This window comes from Heterodontus francisci, chromosome 26 (genome assembly GCF_036365525.1).
Source record: "Heterodontus francisci isolate sHetFra1 chromosome 26, sHetFra1.hap1, whole genome shotgun sequence".
NCBI lineage: Eukaryota > Metazoa > Chordata > Chondrichthyes > Heterodontiformes > Heterodontidae > Heterodontus > Heterodontus francisci.
The window spans coordinates 77,672,791-77,692,567 of record NC_090396.1 but is presented as its reverse complement, the minus strand read 5'-3'; the positions used below and the strand labels follow the sequence as shown (position 1 = coordinate 77,692,567).

The following is a 19,777-nucleotide window of genomic DNA, read 5'->3' as shown; positions in this document are numbered from 1 at the left end:
GAACAAATAGTTTGTGTCTGTCTTCACAGTAGAAGACACAAGTTCCATACCAGAAATAGTCAGTAACCTAGGGGATAAAAACATTGAGGAAATTAAGGAAATTAATATCAGCTGAGAAAGAGTATTGGAGAAACTTGGATTGAGATCTGACAAGTCCCCAAGACCAGATGGCCAATATCCGAGGGTTCTAAAAGAAATAGCTTTTGAGATGGTGGATGTGTCGGCTATGATTTTCCAGAATTCCTTAGATTCAGGAATGGTCCCGTCAGATTGGAAGTTGGCAAATGTTACGCTGCTTTTCAAGAAAGGAGGTAGAGAGAAAACAGGGAACGACAGGCCACTTAGCCTAACATCAGTCATTGGGAAAATGCTGGAAACTATTATTAAAGAATTCTTAACATTGCACTTGGAGAAGCAGAGTATGATTAGAACAAGTCAGTGTGGGAGGTCTTGTTTGAAAAATTTATTGCAGTTTTTTGAGGATGTAACTAGTAGGGTAGATAAAGGGGAACCAGTAGATGTCGTATACCTGGATTTTCAAAAGGTATTCGATAAGGTGCCACATAAAAGATTAATAGGCAAGATTATGGCCCATGGTGTTGGGGGTAATATATTAGTGTGGATAGAGGATTGGTTAACAGACAGGAAGCAGAGAGTGGGCATAAATGGGGCATTTTCAAGTTGGCAGGCAGTGAATAGTGGGGTGCCACAAGGATCAGTGCTGGGGCCTCAGCTATTTACAATCTATATTAATGACTTGGATGAAGAGACAGAGAGTAATGTATCTAAGTTTGCTGATGATACAAAGCACGATGGAAAGGTAAACTGCAGAGAGATATAGACAGGCTGCAAGATGGCAAATGGAGTATAATGTAGGGAAGTGTGAAGTTCACTTTGGTTGTAAAAATAGAAAAGCAGAATATTTTTTAAAAGGTGTGAAACTGATCAGCGTTGATGTTCAGAGAGACTTGGGTGTACTCGTACAAGGAATGCACAAAGTTAACATACAGGTGCAGCAGGCCATTAGGAAGGCAAATGGCAAGTTGACCTTTATTGCAAAGGGATTGGAGTACAGGAATAAAGAAGTCTTCCTAAAATTGTACAGGGCTTTGGTGAGACCACACCTGGAATACTGTGTGCAGTTTTGGCCTCCACATTTAAGAAAGGATATACTTGCACTGGAGGCAGTGCAGTGAAGATTTACTAAATTGGTCTCTGGGGTGAGGGGGTTGTCCTATGATGAGAGGCTGAGTAAATTGGGCCTATATTCTCGAGTTTAGAAGAATGAGAGGTGATCTAATTGAGACATACAAGATTCTGAAAGGGCTCGTTATGGTAGAAGCTGAGAGATTGTTTCTGCTGGCCAGGGAATCAAGAACACGGGGACACAGTCTCAGGATAAGGGATCAGAGGGTTGTGGCTGCTCCATAATTGAATACATTTAAGGCCGGGATAGATAAGATTTTTAGTCTCACAGGGAACCAAGGGGTATGGGGAGTCGGCAGGAAAGTGGACGTGAATCCTAGGATCAACCATGATCGTATTGAATGACGGAGCAGGCTCGATGGGCCATATGGTCTACAGCTGCTCCTATTTCCTGTGTTCTTTTCTTGTCTGAGGGTTGGGTATACGAGACGGGGTCAGGGCGTGTGGAGGTTGGGTATATGGGACGGGGTCAGGGCGTGCGGAGGTTGGGTGTACGGGACGGGGTCAGGGCGTGCGGAGGTTGGGTGTACGGGACGGGGTCAGGACGTGCGGAGGTTGGGTATACGGGACGGGGCAGGGCGTGCGGAGGTTGGGTATACGGGACGGGGTCAGGGCGTGTGGAGGTTGGGTATACGGGACGGGGTCAGGGCGTGTGGAGGTTGGGTATACGGGACGGGGTCAGGGCGTGTGGAGGTTGGGTATACGGGACGGGGTCAGGGCGTGCGGAGGTTGGGTATACGGGACGGGGTCAGGGCGTGCGGAGGTTGGGTATACGGGACGGGGTCAGGGCGTGCGGAGGTTGGGTATACGGGACGGGGTCAGGGCGTGTGGAGGTTGGGTATACGGGACGGGGTCAGGGCGTGTGGAGGTTGGGTATACGGGACGAGGTCAGGGCGTGTGGAGGTTGGGTATACGGGACGGGGTCAGGGCGTGTGGAGGTTGGGTATACGGGACGGGGTCAGGGCGTGTGGAGGTTGGGTATACGGGACGGGGTCAGGGCGTGTGGAGGTTGGGTATACGGGACGGGGTCAGGGCGTGTGGAGGTTGGGTATACGGGACGGGGTCAGGGCGTGTGGAGGTTGGGTATACGGGACGGGGTCAGGGCGTGTGGAGGTTGGGTATACGGGACGGGGTCAGGGCGTGTGGAGGTTGGGTATACGGGACGGGGTCAGGGCGTGTGGAGGTTGGGTATACGGGACGGGGTCAGGGCGTGTGGAGGTTGGGTATACGGGACGGGGTCAGGGCGTGTGGAGGTTGGGTATACGGGACGGGGTCAGGGCGTGTGGAGGTTGGGTATACGGGAAGGGGTCAGGGCGTGTGGAGGTTGGGTATACGGGACGGGGTCAGGGCGTGTGGAGGTTGGGTATACGGGACGGGGTCAGGGCGTGTGGAGGTTGGGTATACGGGACGGGGTCAGGGCGTGTGGAGGTTGGGTATACGGGACGGGGTCAGGGCGTGTGGAGGTTGGGTATACGGGACGGGGTCAGGGCGTGTGGAGGTTGGGTATACGGGACGGGGTCAGGGCGTGTGGAGGTTGGGTATACGGGACGGGGTCAGGGCGTGTGGAGGTTGGGTATACGGGACGGGGTCAGGGCGTGTGGAGGTTGGGTATACGGGACGGGGTCAGGGCGTGTGGAGGTTGGGTATACGGGACGGGGTCAGGGCGTGTGGAGGTTGGGTATACGGGAAGGGGTCAGGGCGTGTGGAGGTTGGGTATACGGGACGGGGTCAGGGCGTGTGGAGGTTGGGTATACGGGACGGGGTCAGGGCGTGTGGAGGTTGGGTATACGGGACGGGGTCAGGGCGTGTGGAGGTTGGGTATACGGGACGGGGTCAGGGCGTGTGGAGGTTGGGTATACGGGACGGGGTCAGGGCGTGTGGAGGTTGGGTATACGGGACGGGGTCAGGGCGTGTGGAGGTTGGGTATACGGGACGGGGTCAGGGCGTGTGGAGGTTGGGTATACGGGACGGGGTCAGGGCGTGTGGAGGTTGGGTATACGGGACGGGGTCAGGGCGTGTGGAGGTTGGGTATACGGGACGGGGTCAGGGCGTGTGGAGGTTGGGTATACGGGACGGGGTCAGGGCGTGTGGAGGTTGGGTATACGGGACGGGGTCAGGGCGTGTGGAGGTTTGGTAGAGGGCGCGGGATCTGCTGCTTGTCACTTTTTTTGCACCAGAGGAAAATTGTGTTTGAAGTTTTAACTTTTTTGTTGCAGTATCACGAGGGAGCTGAGTGGATTAATGAGTACGAAGTTCAGGGTCCAGTGCACCACATATTGATTGATTGTGTTTATTCCCTGTCACTGAGCAAACTCCAGGCTGATAACTGTATTTGAAGGAGGCTAGGTGAAAGCTGAGTTGAGACAATATTTGGTTGTGTTGCGCAGCATAGTATGACAGAGACACATCTTTGCTGTGTTCTGTCGTGATCTTGGCTCCGTGCCAGTATTCTTGTGTTCTGGGTGGTTGCTTGGCAGAGATGGTATTGTCCAGAGTGATTCAAAGATTGTTGATGTTTCCAAATCAAGAAACCAGTGGATTGAGAAAATGAAACTAACACTCAGCCCAAATCTATCATGCTGGCAGTTGAATTGTTTTGAGAGGGAGGATTGTTCAGTGCTAATGTTATAGGGCAGATTAGGAGTGATATTATACAAACAAGATCCAGTTTAACCACTGCATAAAAGTGAGAGGACAGAGAAATTCCCTCAGATTAAAGAGTGATATCCCATAGCAAGGGTTAACACCAGCACATGAACTGACTGACTTTTCATTCTGAAGGCTGCCAGAACCTCGATGCAGACAGCGGACATTTGGCCCATCGTGCCTGTGCTAGCTCTTTTTAAGTGTTGTCAGTTAGTCCCACTGTCCCCGTTCTTTCACCAAAGTCCTGCAGGTTTTTCCTTTCAGTGGAGGTTGTGCTAGAACTTTACAAAACTCTAGTTAAACCACAACTTGAGTGTTGTGTACAGTTCTGGTCACCACATAACAGGAAAGATGTGATTGCACTGGATCGTGTGCAGAGGAGATTTACGAGGATTTTTTTATTTACAGTGCAGAAGGAGGCCATTTGACCCATAAAGTCCATTCCTGTTCTCTCTTGTGCTAAAATGCATCACTTGTGCTTCTCTATTAAATGCCATCTGCTACTTGTCTGCCCATTCTGCTAGTCTATATATGTCCTGTTGCAGGCAGTTTGTATCGTCCTCACTGTTACTTCTCCAAGTTTGATGATATTGTCAAATTTTGAAATTCTCTCTTCCAAGATCCAAGGCATTTATATACAGCAAAAATAAAAGCAGTGGTCTCAGCCCTGACCCTTGGAAAACACCACTGTCTACCAAAATCCAATCTGAAAAACCATGACTCGCTGTTTTCTGTCCCGAAGCCAATTTTTTTATCCAAGCTGGCTGACCCTCCTGTTCCATGCGCCTCAATTTTGTTACCTAGCCTTTTATGTGGAACTTTATATGGCTTTTAAGAAAGCATTTAACAAGCAACATCCACTGCATTTCCTTCATCAACCTTCTCTGTTACTTCATCAAAAAATTCAATTGGATTTGTCATGCATGATCTGCCTTTGACAAATCCCTGCTGGCTATCCTTGATTAACTCTCCTCTCCACGTTCCTTTTTTTTCTACCGATTATTGTTTCTAAAACCTTACCCACCACTGATGTTAAACTAACTGGCCTGTAGATGCTAGGACTGTCCTTACACCTTTCTTGAATAAGGGTGTCACATTAGCACTCTCCAATCCTCTGCCACCTCCCTTGCATCCAGGAAAGATTGGAAGATTATAACAAGCCCTTCTGCTGTCTCCATCCCCACTTCCTTTAGCAACCTGGGGTGCAAGTCATCTGGACCAAGTGAATTATCTATCCTAAGCATAGCCAGACTTTCCAATACCACCTCCCGCTCAATTTTATTGTATCCATTGCCTCTGCTCTCTCCACTTCTCCCAGTATTTTCAGATTATTGCATACGAACATACGAGTTAGGAGCAACAGTAGGCCACTCCGCCCCTCGAGCCTATTGTGCGTTCAATAAAATCATGTCTGATCTGATTGTAACCTCAAATCCACATTCCCGCCTACTCCCGATAACCTTTCACCCCTTTGCTTATCAAGAATCTATCTACCTCTGCCTTAATAATATTCAAAGACTGCTTCCACTGCCTTTTGAGGAAGAGTTCCAAGAAAAATTTCTCGTCATCTCTGTCTTAAATGGGTGACCTCTTATTTTTAAACAGTGACCCCTAATTCTAGATTCTCCCACAAGGGGAAACATCCTTTCCACATCCACCTTGTCAAGACCCCTCAGAATCTTATGTTTCAATCAAGTCGCTTCTTACTCTTCTAAACTCCAGTGGGTACAAGCGTAGCCTGTCCAACCTTTCCTCATAAGACAACTCGCCCATTCCAGGTATTAGTCTAGTAAACCTTCTCTGAACTGCTTCCAATGCATTTATATCCTTCCTTAAATAAGGAGATTAATACTGTACACAGTACTCCAGATGTGGTCTCACCAATGCCCTGTAGAACTGAGACATAACCGCCCTACTTTTGTATTCAATTCCCCTCGTAATAAACGATAACATTCTATTAGCTTTCCTAATTACTTGCTGTACCTGCATACTAACCTTTTGCAATTCATGCACTCGGACACCCAGATCCCTCTGCATCTCAGAGCTCTGTAATCTCTCACCATTTAGATAATGTGCTTCATTTTTATTCTTCCTGCCAAAATGGACAATTTCACATTTTCCCACATTATTCTCCATTTGCCAGATCTTTGCCCACTCACTTAACCTATCGAAATACCTTTGTAGCCTCCTTATGTCCTCTTCACAACTTGCCTTCCTACCTATCTTTATGTCATCTGCAAATTTAGCAACCATACCTTCGGTCCCTTCATCCAAGTCATTGATATAAATTGTAAAATGTTGAGGCCCCAGCACTGATCCCTGTGGCACACCACTCATTACATCTTGCCAACTGGAAAATGACCCATTTATGCCTACTCTCTGTTTCCTGTTAGCTAGCCAATGTTCTATCCATGCTGATATGTTACCCCCTGCACCATGAGCTTTTATTTTCTGCAATAACCTTTGAGGCACCTCATCAAATACTTTCTGGAAATTTAAGTACAGTACATCCACCGGTTTCCCCTTTATCCACAGCATATGTTACTCTAATACTCAAAGAACTCCAATAAATTGGTTAAACATGATTTCCCTTTCACAAAGCCATGTTGACTCTGTCTGATTACCTTGATTTTTATCTAAATGCCCTGCGGTAACGCCTTTATCTTCTAATATTTTTCCTGTGACAGATGTTAAGCTAAGTGGCCTGCAGTTTCCTGCTTTCTGTCTCCCTTTTTGAATAAAGGAGTTACATTGACTACTTTGCAATTTAATGAAACCTTCCCTGAATCTAGCGAATTTTGGAAAATCAAAATCAATGCATCAACTATCTCACTAGCCACATCTTTTAACACCCTAGCAGGAAGTCCATCAGGACCCAGAGACTTGTCAGCCCGCAGCTGACAATTGACCAGAAACTGAACTGGAGTAGCCAATTAAATACCGTGGCTACAAGAGCAGGTCAGAAGCTAGGAATCGTGAGGCGAGTAACTCACCACCTGACTCCCCAAAGCCTGTCCACCATCTACAAGGCACAAGTCAGGAGTGTGATGGAATACTCTCCACTTGCCTGGATGGGTGCAGCTCCAACAACACTCTAGAAGCTCGACACCGTCCAGGACAAAGCACCCCGCTTGGTTGGCACCCCATCTACAAACATTCACCCCCTTCTCCACCGATGCACAGTGGCAGCAGTGTGTACCATCTACAAGATGCACTGCAGCAACGCACCAAGGCTCCTTCGACAGCATCTTCCAAACACGTGACCTCTACCAACTAGAAAGACAAGGGCAGCAAATACATGGGAACACCACCACCTGCAAGTTCCCCTCCAAGTCACACACCATCCTGACTTGGAACTATATCGCCGTTCCTTCACTGTCACTGGGTCAAAATCCAGGAACTCCCTTCCTAACAGCACTGTGGGTATACCTACCCCACATGGACTGCAGCGGTTCAAGAAGGCAGCTCACCACCACCTTCTCAAGGGCAATTAGGGATGGGCAATAAATGCTGGCCTGGCCAGTGATGCCCACATCCTGTGAATGAATTTTAAAAAATGAATGCACAGTGCGTGATTAAATAAGGTTGGTGAACTGCAGGTGCAGATAGCCACATGGAAATAAGATGTGATGATACCGGAGACCTAGCGCTCAAAAAGGGCAGGACTGGGTACTAAATATTCGTGGCTACAAGGTGTTCAGGAACGAAAGGAAGGAGGGTAGCAGTGTTCATTAAGGAGAACATTACAGTGCTGGAGAGAGAGGCTGTCCTAGAGGCGTCAAGGACCGAGTCTACTTGGAGCAAGAAAAAACAGAAGTACCTTTACTTTGGGTGTATTATATAGGCCACCAACTAGTGGGAAAGATTTAGAGGGACAAATTTGCAAGGAAATTAGAGGTGCAAGAATTATAGAGTAGTTATAATGGACTTAAATTATCCTAATATAGACTGGGATAGTATATTATAAAGGGGGGTGGGGGGGGGGGGGGGGAAGAGTTTCTAGAGTGTTCAGGAGAATTTTCTACATTATGTTTCTAGTCCAATGTGGAAGGAGACATTGTTGGATCTGGTTCTGGGGAATGAGGTGGGTCAAGTGAATCAGGTGTCAGTTGGGGAACATTAGGGGACAGTGATCGTAGTATAAGAACACAAGAAATAGGAGTAAGCTGTTGGCACCTCGGGCCTGCTCTGCCATTCAATAAGATCATGGTTGATCTGATTGTGGCCTCAGCTCCACTTTCCACCCTGCCCCCCATATCCCTTTGCTCCCTTGTAGATCAGGAACACAAGAAATAGGAGCAGGAGTAGACCATATGGCTCATCGAGCCTGCTCTGCCATTCAAAACAATCATGGCTGATTTTAGGCTTCAGCTCCACTTTCCTGCTCCCTCCCCATATCCTTTGATTCCCTGCGACACCAAAAATCTATCGATCCCAGCCTTAAATGTATTCAATGATGGAGCATCCACAACCCTCTGGGGTAGAGAATTCCAAAGATTCACAACCCTTTGAGTGAAGTAATTTCTCCATCTCAGAACAGAACGATCGGCCCCTTAGCCTGAGACTGTGCCCCCGACCAGCAGAAACAATCTGTGTCTATCCAGAACAGCACCTTTTCCTTCACTGCGCTGAATTCCCAAGATAAGTACTGTGCAGAAGCAGTACTCTGTTGAGCTAGCCTTCATGCTACTTGCATATCGTAAGATTTAGGTTGGCTATGGAAAAGGAAAAAAGAAATCCAGGGTAAAAATAAATAATTGCCCAAGTCATGGTGAAGGGGGAGGTAGTTGTGACACTGGGTGGGCTGAAAATTGGTAGGAGGTATTAGATAGGCTGTCTGTATTTAAAGTTGACAAGTCATCAGGACTGGATGAGATGCATCCAAGGATACTGAGAGAAGTAAGGGTGGAAATTGTGGAGGCACTGGCCATAATCTTCCAATCCTCCTTAGATACAAGGGTGATGCCAGAGGACTGGAGAATTGCAATTTTTTTTCTTTCTTGGGATGTGGGCATTGTTGGCTGGACCAGTAGTTGTTGCCCATCCTAATTACCCTTGAGAAGGTGGTGGTGAGCTGTTACCCTTGTTCAAAAAAAAAAAGAGTGTAATGACAAGCCCAGCAACTACAGGCCAGTCACTTTAACCTCTGGCGGGGAAAGCGTTTAGAAATAATAATTCAGGACACAATTAAGTCACTTGGACAAGTGTTGATTAATTAAGGAAGTTGTGTTTAACTTGCTTGAGTTTTTTGAGAGGATTTATGATTGTAATGCAGTTGATGCGGTGTACATGGACCTCCAGAAGGCATTTGATAAAGTGCCACATAGACTTGTTAACAAAGTTAGAACCTATGGAATAAACGGAACAGTAGCGTCATAAATATAAAATTGGCTGAATGATGAAACAGTAGTTGTGAATGGTTGTTTTTCAAACTGGAGGAGGGTATATAGTGGGGTTCCTCAGGGGCCAGTGTTGGGACCCCTGCTTTTCTTGAGATAAATGACCTAGACTTGGGTGTACAGGGCACAATTTCAAAATTTGCGGATGACACAAAACTTGGAAGTATTGTGAACTGTGAGGAGGATAGTGATAAACTTCAAGAGGACATAGACAGGCTGGTGGAATGGGCAGACAAAGTGGCAGACGAAATGCAGAGACGTTTGAGGTGATTCATTTTAGTAGGAAGAGCAAGGGGAGGCAATATAAGTGAAAGGGTACAATTCTAAAAGGGCGCAGGAGCTGAGGGACCTGGGAGTATATGTGCACAAATCATTGAAGGTGGCTACAGTGAAAAGGCTAGGGAGTGGGACTGAGTGAGTTGATCTTACATAGAGTTTCTCCTAGCTAAACTTCTCCATTTCTGGCAACATTTTCGTAAATCTCCTTTGTTGCCTCTTTAGTGTGCTCACTTCCTTTCTGTAATGAGGTGATTAGAACTGTAAGCATTACTCTAACTGCAGTCTAACTAGTGTTAGACCACCCTATCTACCTATCTTACTTTAGGGATCTATAGACATGCACTCCAAGGCGCCTCTGTTCCTCGCTGCTTGTCAGTATCCCACAATTCATTGTATATTCCCTTGCCTTGTTTGCCTTCCCCGAGTGCATTCCCTCACACTGCTCTGGATTGAATTCCTGTCATTTTTCTGTGCACCTGATCTACCTCATTTTCTATATTTGAGGCAATATAAGCTGAGTCTCTGCAACCTGCCCTCAATTTAACCCTTTTAGCCCTGGTATCATTCTGGTGAATCTGTGCTGCCCCCCCCCCCCCCCCCCCCCCCCCTCGAAGGGCATTATCTCCTTCCTGAGGTGCGGTGCTCAGAGCGGAACACAGTTACTGCAGATGGGATCTGACCAGAGCTGCTTGTAAACTGGATTCGGATTTATGTTAAAAGCTCCCTGGCTGCAGTGTCACTGGGTATAGCACTGCTGGATAGACAGAAGGCATATGGCGCGACCTCTAATACAAAATCAAAATACTGTGGATGCTGGAAATAAGAGCGGGAAACAGAAAATGCTGGAAATGACATAAATAGGAGCAGGAGTAGGCCATTCAGCCCCTTGAGCCTTTCCTCGTATCTTCATCCCATGAATCAGCCCAGTGAACCTTCTCTGGACTGCTTCCAATACAAGTATATCCTTCCTTAAATAAGGAGACAAAAACCATACACAGTACTCTAGGTGCTGTCTCACCACTGCTCTGCACAGTTGTAACAAGACTTTCCTACTTTTATACTCCATCCCCCTTGCAATAAAAGCCTACATTCCATTTGCCTCCCTAATTACTTGCTGTACCTGCAGACTAACCTTTAGTGATTTATGTACAAGGATACCCAGTCAGAGGAACATAGGAAATAGGAGCAGGGGTAGGCCATTCCGCCCTTCGAGCCTGCTGCCTCATTCAACTAGATCATGGTTGACCATCTACCTCAATGCATTTCTCCACGCTATCCCCTATATCCCTTGATCTCTTTAATATCTAGAAATCTATTGAACTTGTTGAATATACTCAATGACTGAACCTTCACAGCCCTCTGGGGTAGAAAATTCCCAAAATTCACCACCCTCTCTGAGTGAAAAAATTCCTCCTCATTGCAGTCCTAAATGGCCTATCCCCTGATTCTGAGACTCTGTCCCCTGGTTCTAGACCCACCCCGCCCGAGCCAGGGGAAACCTCCTTCCTGCATCTACCCAGTCGAGCCCTTAAAGAATTTTGTATGCTTCAATGAGCTCACCTCATTCTTCTAAACTCTACAGAATATTGGCCCAGTCTCCTCAATCTCTCGTCATAGGACAATCCTGCCAACCCAGGGATCAGTCTGGTGAATCTCTGTTGCACTCCCTCTATGGCAAGAATATCCTTCCTTAGGTAAGGAGACCAAAACTGTACACAATACTCCAGGTGTGGTCTCACCAAGGCGCTATTCAATTGCAGCAAGACTTCTCTACTACTGTATTAAATCCTCTTGCAATAAAGGCCAACATTTGCCTTCCTACTTGTTTGCTGCACCCGCATGTTAGTTTTCAGTGACTTATGAACAAGGACATCCAGGTCCCTTTGGACATTAGCACTTCTCAATCACTCCCCATTTAAGAAATACTCTGCATTTTTGTTTTTCCTACCAAAGTGGATAACTTCACATTTTTCCAAATTATATTCCATCTGCCATGCTCTTGCCCACTCACTGAGCCTGTCTAAATCCCCTTGAAACCTCTACATCCTCCTCACAACACACATTCCCACCTAGTTTTGTGTCATCAGCAAATTAAAATATTACATTTGGTCCCCACATTCAAATCATTGATATAGATTGTGATTGTGGGGCCCAAGCACTGATCCCTACAGTACCCGATTAGTCGCAGCCTGCCAACCTGCAAATGACCCGTTTATTCCTACTCTCTGTTTCTGTCCATTAACCAGATCTCAGTCCTTGCCAGTATGTTACCCCCAATCCCATGTGATCTAATTTTGCTTACTAACTTCCTTTGTGGAGACTGATTGAAAGCCTTCTGAAAATCCAAATACACCACATCCACTGGTTCCCCATTATCCATTCTACTAGTTACATCCTCATAAAAAAAAAACCAACACCTTGTCGAACATGATTTCCCTTTCATAAATCCGTGTTGACTCTGCCCTATGTTACCATTATTTCCTAAGTGTCCATCCTTTATGATAGATTAGCATTTTCCTTACTAGTGATGTCAGGTTAACAGGTCTGTAGTTCCTGTTTTCTTTCTTCCCTCCTTTCTTAAATAGTGGGGTTACATTTGCTGCCTTCCAATCTGCAGGAACTGTTCCAGAATCTTTAGAATTTTGGAAGATTACCACCAATGCATCCACTATCTCTACAGCCACCTCTTTCAACACTCTGGGGTATAGATCATCAGTTCCAGGGGATTTATCAACTCGCAGTCCCATTAATTTCTCCAGTATTACTTTTTTTTTACTAATACTAACTTTCAGTTCCTTATTCTCGGTAGTCCTTTGGTTCTTTAGTATTCCAGGGAAGTTTTTGTATCTTCCTCTGTGAAGACAGACACAAAGCATTTGTTTAGTTTCTCTGCCACTGTACTGCAGCATTCTGTGGGATCTCCATTTAAATAATCTGCTTATCTATTCTTCCAGCCGAAATGGACAACCTCACATTTTCCCATCTACTCCATTTCCCAGATTTTTACCCACTCACTTAAGCTATCTATACCTCTTTGCACTCTGCAGGTCTGGCAGTATCCGTGGAGAACGAAACAGATCTGATGAATGGTCATTGACCTGAAATATTAACTCTGTTTCTCTCTCCACTGATGCTGCCAGACCTGCTGAGTATTTCCAGCATTTTCTCTTTCTATTTATATGGAGTGAGCTAGTGATCAGTGGTCAGTCCTGGACCCTCCTGGCAGACCATCCAGGCCCTGCCCAGTATCTCTCCCCCTCTCTGCTGACTGACCCACTGAGTCTTTCCAGTAGATACCCAGTTTTGACTTAGAAAAAAAAATTACAAATGCTGGAAATCTGTTCTAACTGAACTGAAATGCATCCTGCGCACCCCAGCCCCTGTCATCTCTGTGTATCTAGTAGTAAATCAGTGGCTGACCCGACCTGCATGTACAATTGGACCAGTGTTCCAGGAAGGGCAGCCTGGACATCGTTCCCTCCCTAAAACGGGGGGACCCCCCCTGGCCCTGTACCCTTCTGGGGATGTGGGGGGGCACCCAGGCGCTGTACCCCAGCGGGGGGGGGGGGGGAGGGGGGATGCTGTCTTTATTCTTTCCTGGGATATGAGCATCACTGGTAAGGCCAACATTTGCTGCCCATCCCTAATTGCCCTTCAGAAGGTGGTGGTGAGCCGCCACCTTGAACTGCTGCAGTCCATCTGGTGTCGGTACACCCACAATGTTAGGAAGGCAGGTATCTTGGAAGGGAACGTGCAGGTGGTGTTCCCATGCGTCAGCTAGGTCGCCTGAGTGATGAGGTCACAGGTTTGGAAGGTGTTGTTGAAGGAGACTTGGTGAGTTGCTGCAGTGCATCTTTTAGATGGTACACACTGCTGCCACTGTATCAGTGGGGGAGGGAATGAATGTTGAAGTTGGTGGATGGGATGCCAATCAAGTGGGCTGCTTTGTCCACTGGATGGTGTCGAGCTTCTTGAGTGTTGTTGGAGCTGCACCCATCCAGGCAAGTGGAGAGTATTCCATCACACTCCTGACTTGTACCTTGTAGATGGTGGACAGGCTTTGGGGAGTCAGGAGGTGAGTTACTTGCTGCAGGATTCCTAGCCTCTGACCTGCTCTTGTAGCCATGGTATTTATGTGGATGGTCCAGTTCAGTTTCTGGTCAATGATAACCCCTAGGATGTTGATAGTGGGGCATTCAGTGATGGTAATGTCATTGAATACCATTCAGATCACCCATGATCTTATTGAATGGTGGAGCAGGCTTGAGTGGTTGAGTGTCCTCCTCCTAATTCATATGAATATCATGGGAAGATGGTTAGATTCTGCCTTGTTGGAGATGGTCATTGCCTGGCACTTGTATGGCACAAATGTAACTTGCCACTTACCAGCCCAAGCCTGAATGTTGAGGACTTTCTGCATATGAACACGAACTGCACCCCAGCACAGGCGGCTGTCTCAAGTGCCCTTCTGGTACAGGGTGCTGTCCCTCATCTCCCCACCCTCACAGGCCAAGGGTGTCATCCTCTCCCCTCTTTCCCCTCCCCCCCCGCCCCAGGGCTGACCCTTGGGGGTAGTTAACATTTTGGTGTGTGCAATGTTTGAGCAACTTTTAACTGATCCAAATGATGGGGCAATTTTGATCAGAAATATTCCTGTTCTCCTAGGAGGAACTGAAGAGCAAGCAGAAGGGTGTGCGATACCAAATCATCCAACTGCAGCATAGTCTGGAGCTTGTGCAGTATCAGAAACAGCATCTTCAGGTATGTGGAGAGGGGCCAGGGATCCGCCGGCCATTCGGGTCAGTGTGAGGGGCCAGGTTGGATGTTTATGACGAATTCAGGTGTGAGTGAGTTGTGTTGCTTCTGCCTGTTAGAAGTTAAACCATTTGTGAAATGCTGAACTGTTGATGTTTTTTTTTGCCTCAGGATTCTTCAGTGAAGCAGAAATCATCGCTTTCAGGTGAGTTCAATGAAATGAAAACTCTGATTGAGGAAGAGGAGAAAATTGCGGTCAAAATGATTGAAGAGGAAGAGAGCAAAGCGAGCAGTCAGATCCTCGGTGTGTTGGATAAGATCACCGTCCAGCTCAATCAGCTAAAGGAATACCAGGAGCACCTGGATTCTGCGCTGTCCGACACTGGGGGCATGGTGTTCTGGAAGGTATGGTTTTGTTCTATAACCAGTGAGTCTGTGATAACTGTTCCCAGGGGCACCGTTTCGTTTGAAGGACTTGAAAAGAATTTTGTAAGCAATCTCTGCAATGGCAAAGGAAGTGATTGAGTGGCTACCTAGATATAGCAGCAAAAGGTTTAACTAATTTAAGGTATTTTTCAAATTGGATGAAATAATTCCAGGTCAGTTTCATTGTGAAAATATTGCCAATTGTCTGCCAGTGAATCTTGCACTGGTGAATTTTGCTTTAAGGGTTACTGCTGGTGTTTTATTTTCAGAACATCGCTGAACTTCCTGTAATCTCATTGGATGTGCACACCCCCCCCGAACCAATGGAACTGGATGTCAGTAAGGTGGAGTTTGTTGAGAAAGCGGTTTCTGTATTGAAGCAGGTTCTGATGCGGCAGCTGAAGTGTCCACTGCAGGAGAGAGTGAAGCGGATGGTGCAGGCGGGTAAGTGAGAGACACTCCTGAGTCACTGTCTTTTCACAATTATTGTCAGCTACTCCTTAATTAGAACAGAAAATACAACTCAGTTAGCTTCACTTTCCATCCTTTTCCCTTGGTCCTGCAAATGTTTTCTCTTCAAATAATTATCCAGTTCTCTTTTGAAAGCTGTGATTGAATCTGCCTCCACCACACACTCAGGCAGTGCATTCCACATCCTAACCACTCACTGCATTTTAAAAAGTTTTTCCTCATGCATCCATTGCTGCTTTTGCCAATCACCTTAACTCAGTGACCTCTGATCTCGACCCTTCTATCAGTGGGAAGTTTCTCTCTCTCTACTCTGTCCAGATCCCTCATGATTTTGAACATCATCAAATCTCCTTTTAATCTTCTCCAAGGCGAACATCCCCAGCTTCTCCAATCTATCCATGTAACTGAAGTTCCTCGTCTCTGGGACCATTCTTGTGAATTTCTTCGGCACCTTCTCTAATGCCTTCACATCCTTCCTAAAGTGTGGTGCCCAGAATTGGACACAATGGGCTGCATTTTATTATGGCAACGGGGGCCCTGCTGGTGGGCCAGAAGTAGGGGGGAAGACCCTGCCTTGGACCTCTGTCAGATCCCTGAAGCCATTGATGGAGGGCAGCCAAATGACTGCCCGCAGTCAGTGATACTCCCCACTTTAAGGGGCGAGCTCCCACCTCCAGAGCTGCCAGCCAATCGGAAGGCCAGCAGGTCTGCAGTACTGGCAGCGGCACTGGGAGCAGTGGCAACTGCCGGTACTGCAGGAGGCCCTGCAGCATCGAAGGAGACGACGGCCCCAGGAGAGGTGAGTGGGGCCGGGGTTGCCAGTGACATTCAGGCAGGCCCTGGTGATGGGGAGACGGTGTCTTTCTGGTGGGGGTGTGGTTGGGATCGCCGCTGGTGGGTCCTCTGGGGAACATGGATTGCCCCAGAAGGAGAGACCCCTTCCACGCCCCCATCCTGCTAGGTCACCAGGCTTTACCTGGCGGACCCTCCACTTTCCACAAAAATGAGGTGGAAGCGCTTAAGTGGTCATTAATTGGCTGGGGCGGGAAGGCCGTCTTTGGCCTTCTTTGTCCCAGACAAAATGGCAGGAGTGCCTGGGCGACATTGGGAATGGTGCCCCCTGCCATTTTGTTGACTCGCTGCCTCTGTGCCTGTCTCCAATGGTGAACAAAATTCTTATACTCCAGTTGAGGCCGAACCAGTGTTTTTATAAAGGTTCATCATAACTTCCTTGCTTTTGTACTCTGTCTGTATTTGTAAAGCTCAGGATCCCTTATGTCTTATTAAACACTTTTTCAACCTGCCCTGCCACCATCAAAGATTTGTGCACATATACTCCAAGGTGTGTCTGTTCATGGTTTTCTGAAAGGCAAATAATGTTTAATTTATTAGAGTTCTTTGAGGAAGTATCAAGCAAGGTGACAAAGGGAAACCTATAGATGTGGTGAACTTGGATTTCCAAAAGGCATTTGATAAGGTGCCACGTCAAAGGTAACTACACAAGATAAGAGCTCGTGGTGTAGGGGGTGACGTATTTGCATGGATAAAGGAGTGGTTAGCGAACAGGAAACAGAGTAGGGATAAATATGTCTCTTTCAGGTTGGCAGGCTGTACCCGATGGAGTGCCACAGGGATCAGTGCTGGGGCTTCAGCGATTTACAATCTATGTCAATGACTTGGATGAAGGGGACCGAATGTATGGTAGCTAAATTTGCAGATGACTCAAAGATAGGAAGGAAAGTAAGTTGCCAGGAGGAGGTGGAGTTTACAAAGGATAATAGGTTAAGTGAGTGGGCAGAAGTTTGGCAGATGGTGTATAATGTGGGAAAATGTGAACTTGTCCACTTTGGCAGTAAGAGTAGAAAAGCTGTATATTATTTAAATGGAGAGAGATTGCGGAACTCAGTGGTGGAGGGATCTGGGTGTCCTGGTACATGAAACACAAAGTTAGTATGCAGGTACAGCAAGTGATTAAGAAGGCAAATGGAGTGTTGGCATTTATTGCAAGGGGAGTTGAGTAAAGAAGTAGAGTTCTACTGCAGCTGTGCAGGACTTAGACCATATCTGGAGTACTGTGTACAGTTTTGTTCTCATTTGAAAAGGAATATAATTGCATTAGAAGCAATTCAGAGAAGGTTCATTCAACTCATTGTGGGGATGAAGGGCTTATGAGGAAAAGTTGAGCAGGTTGGGCCTATATCCATGCGAGTTTAGAAGAATGAGGGGTGATCTTATTAGATTCATAGAATTATACCGCACAGAAACCAGCCCATCGTGTCTGTGCCAGCCATCAAGCAGCTAACTATTCTATTCCCATTTTCCAGCACTTGGCCCGTAGCCTTGTATGCTATGGCGTTTCAAGTGTTCATCTAAATACTAGTTAAATGTTGAGTGTTCCTGCCTCTACCACCCCTTCAGGCATTGAAACATATGAGATCCTGAGGGGACTTGACTGGGTGGATACTGGGAGGATGTTTCCCCATGTGGGGAAGGCTAGAACTAGGGGACACAGTGTAAGAATACGATGTCTCACTTTTAAAATGGTGATGAGAAATATTTTCTCAGAGGGTTATTAGTCTGTGTAATTCTCTTCTCCAGAAAAGAGTTGAGCCTGGTTTATTGAATTTATTCAAGGCTGAGTTAGATAGATTTTTGATAGACAAAGGAGTCAGAGGGTTATGGGGACAGGCAGGAAAGTGGAGTTGAGACCACAACCAGATCAACCATGATCTTATCGAATGGCAGAGCAGGCTTGAAGGCCTACCCTGCTAAGTTCCTGTGCACCCAGTTTGGAAGTGTACCCTTTATTTTATATTGCCTCTCCTTGTTTTTCCTACCAAAATGAATCACTTCACACTTTTCTGCATTAAATTTCATCAGCTGTGTGTCTGCCCATTGCATCATTGGCAAGAGGATGGGCACCAGCATCTCGAAGTAAAGAACAATAAGGTGCATAAAGTGAATGGATAGTACTAGAGAAGGATGTCATTATATTTTGTATAGGAGCAGACTAAGGACTGAGGAATACCAAGACAGGTTTACAATGCATGTATGTAAATGCATAAAGTGTGGTGAATAAGGTTGGTGAGCTGAAACACAAATAGCCATGTGGGAATATGATGGAGTGGCAATAACAGAAACGTGACTTTAAAATGTTGAGGACTGATTGTTTAATATTCAAGGGTTCAGAAAAGATAGGGAAGGAAAAAAGGGAACAAAAACAAAAAGTGCTGGAAATACTCAGCAGGTCTGGCAGCATCTGTGGAGAGAGAAACAGTTAACGTTTCAGGTCAGTGACCTTTCATCATGATGCCAGACCTGCTGAGTATTTCCAGCACTTGTTTTTGTTTGATTTCCAACATCTGCAGTATTTTGCTTTTATTTTAAGGGAAATGCGGTGGCAGTACTGATTGGGGAAGACATTGTAGTATTGGAAAAATAGGATGTCCTTGAGGGGACAAGGAAGGAATCCATTTGGTTAGAGTTGAGAAGCAAGAAAGCTATGATCATGCTACTGGGGTATTCGATAGACTTCCAAATAGTGTGTTAGAGAGTGAAAGTAGCAAATCTGCAGGGAAATCAGATGTGCAAGAGCTATTGAGTGGTGATTTTGGGGACTTTAATTACTTAAATATCAATTGGGATAATGTTAGAGTAAAGGGTAAGGAGGGGGAGGAATTTCTGAAATGTGTTCGAGAGAACTTCCTTGATCAGCATGTCTTTGGTCCAACTAGGAAGGAGGCATTGCTGGATCTGGTGCTGGGGAATGATGTGGGCCAAGTGGACCAAGTGTCTGCAGGGAGCATCACATCATAAGGTTTAGATTAGTCATGAAGAGCCAGGAAGAATCTAAGGAGGAACGTCTAAATTGGAAGAGGGCTTACATCAATGGATGAGAGGGGATCTAGCCAGGGTAAAATGGAACCAAAGATTGACACAAAAAATTAACAGAACAATGGGTGATCTTTAAGAAGATAATATTTCCGGTACAGACTAGGTACATTACAACAAGAGCAAAAGTTAGGGGAACCAAAGCTAAGGTTCCTCGGATGACTAGGAAGGTAGAGAATGTGGCGAAACAAAAAGAGATGGATGTCTGATGTACGTTACAGCATGGCTACCCAACCCGAACCGAACTGAACCTGACCAGACCCGACGACGTGTTGGGGTAGAGTCTCTCTTCCGGGTCCGGCATTCGGGCTCGGGTCGGACACAATGCTGCCTTTTGGTCAGGGAGGGAAAAGCTTCAAAATTTGAACGGCCAGGACGTCAAGGCGGGAAACGTGCATCCGGACTCTGCACGAGTCTGCAGTGAGCGATTCCATCCAAGGTAGAGCACAACCTCTTTGATATAATCAACTTCATTCCAGTGGTCGGGTTCGGGTTGGATGTGGTTCTGTCGGGGTCTGATTTCAATTGCAGACCTTTGTACGTCAGGTGAATTCAAGTCAGAATGAAGCTACATACAGTAGCTTCAGAGGGGAAGTGAAGAGGGAAATAAACTGGCAAAGAGAATGAAAATAGAATGGCAGTTAACATGAAAGGGAACCCAGAAATCATCTGGCAGGTAAATAGTAAGCAGGTAGTAGGCAGTG

At 46.5% G+C, this 19,777-nt stretch overlaps 1 protein-coding gene across 1 annotated transcript in view; it reads left to right on the top strand.

Annotated features, from left to right (window-relative positions):
* Nucleotides 1–19,777, top strand: part of LOC137384481 (E3 ubiquitin/ISG15 ligase TRIM25-like) — a 61,055-nt gene that overhangs the window by 2,721 nt on the left and 38,557 nt on the right. The window contains exons 2-4 of the mRNA XM_068058620.1: nucleotides 14,196–14,291; nucleotides 14,457–14,690; nucleotides 14,981–15,155. Of these exons, the coding sequence (XP_067914721.1) occupies nucleotides 14,196–14,291; nucleotides 14,457–14,690; nucleotides 14,981–15,155 (505 nt within the window). The remainder of the gene's footprint in view (nucleotides 1–14,195; nucleotides 14,292–14,456; nucleotides 14,691–14,980; nucleotides 15,156–19,777) is intronic.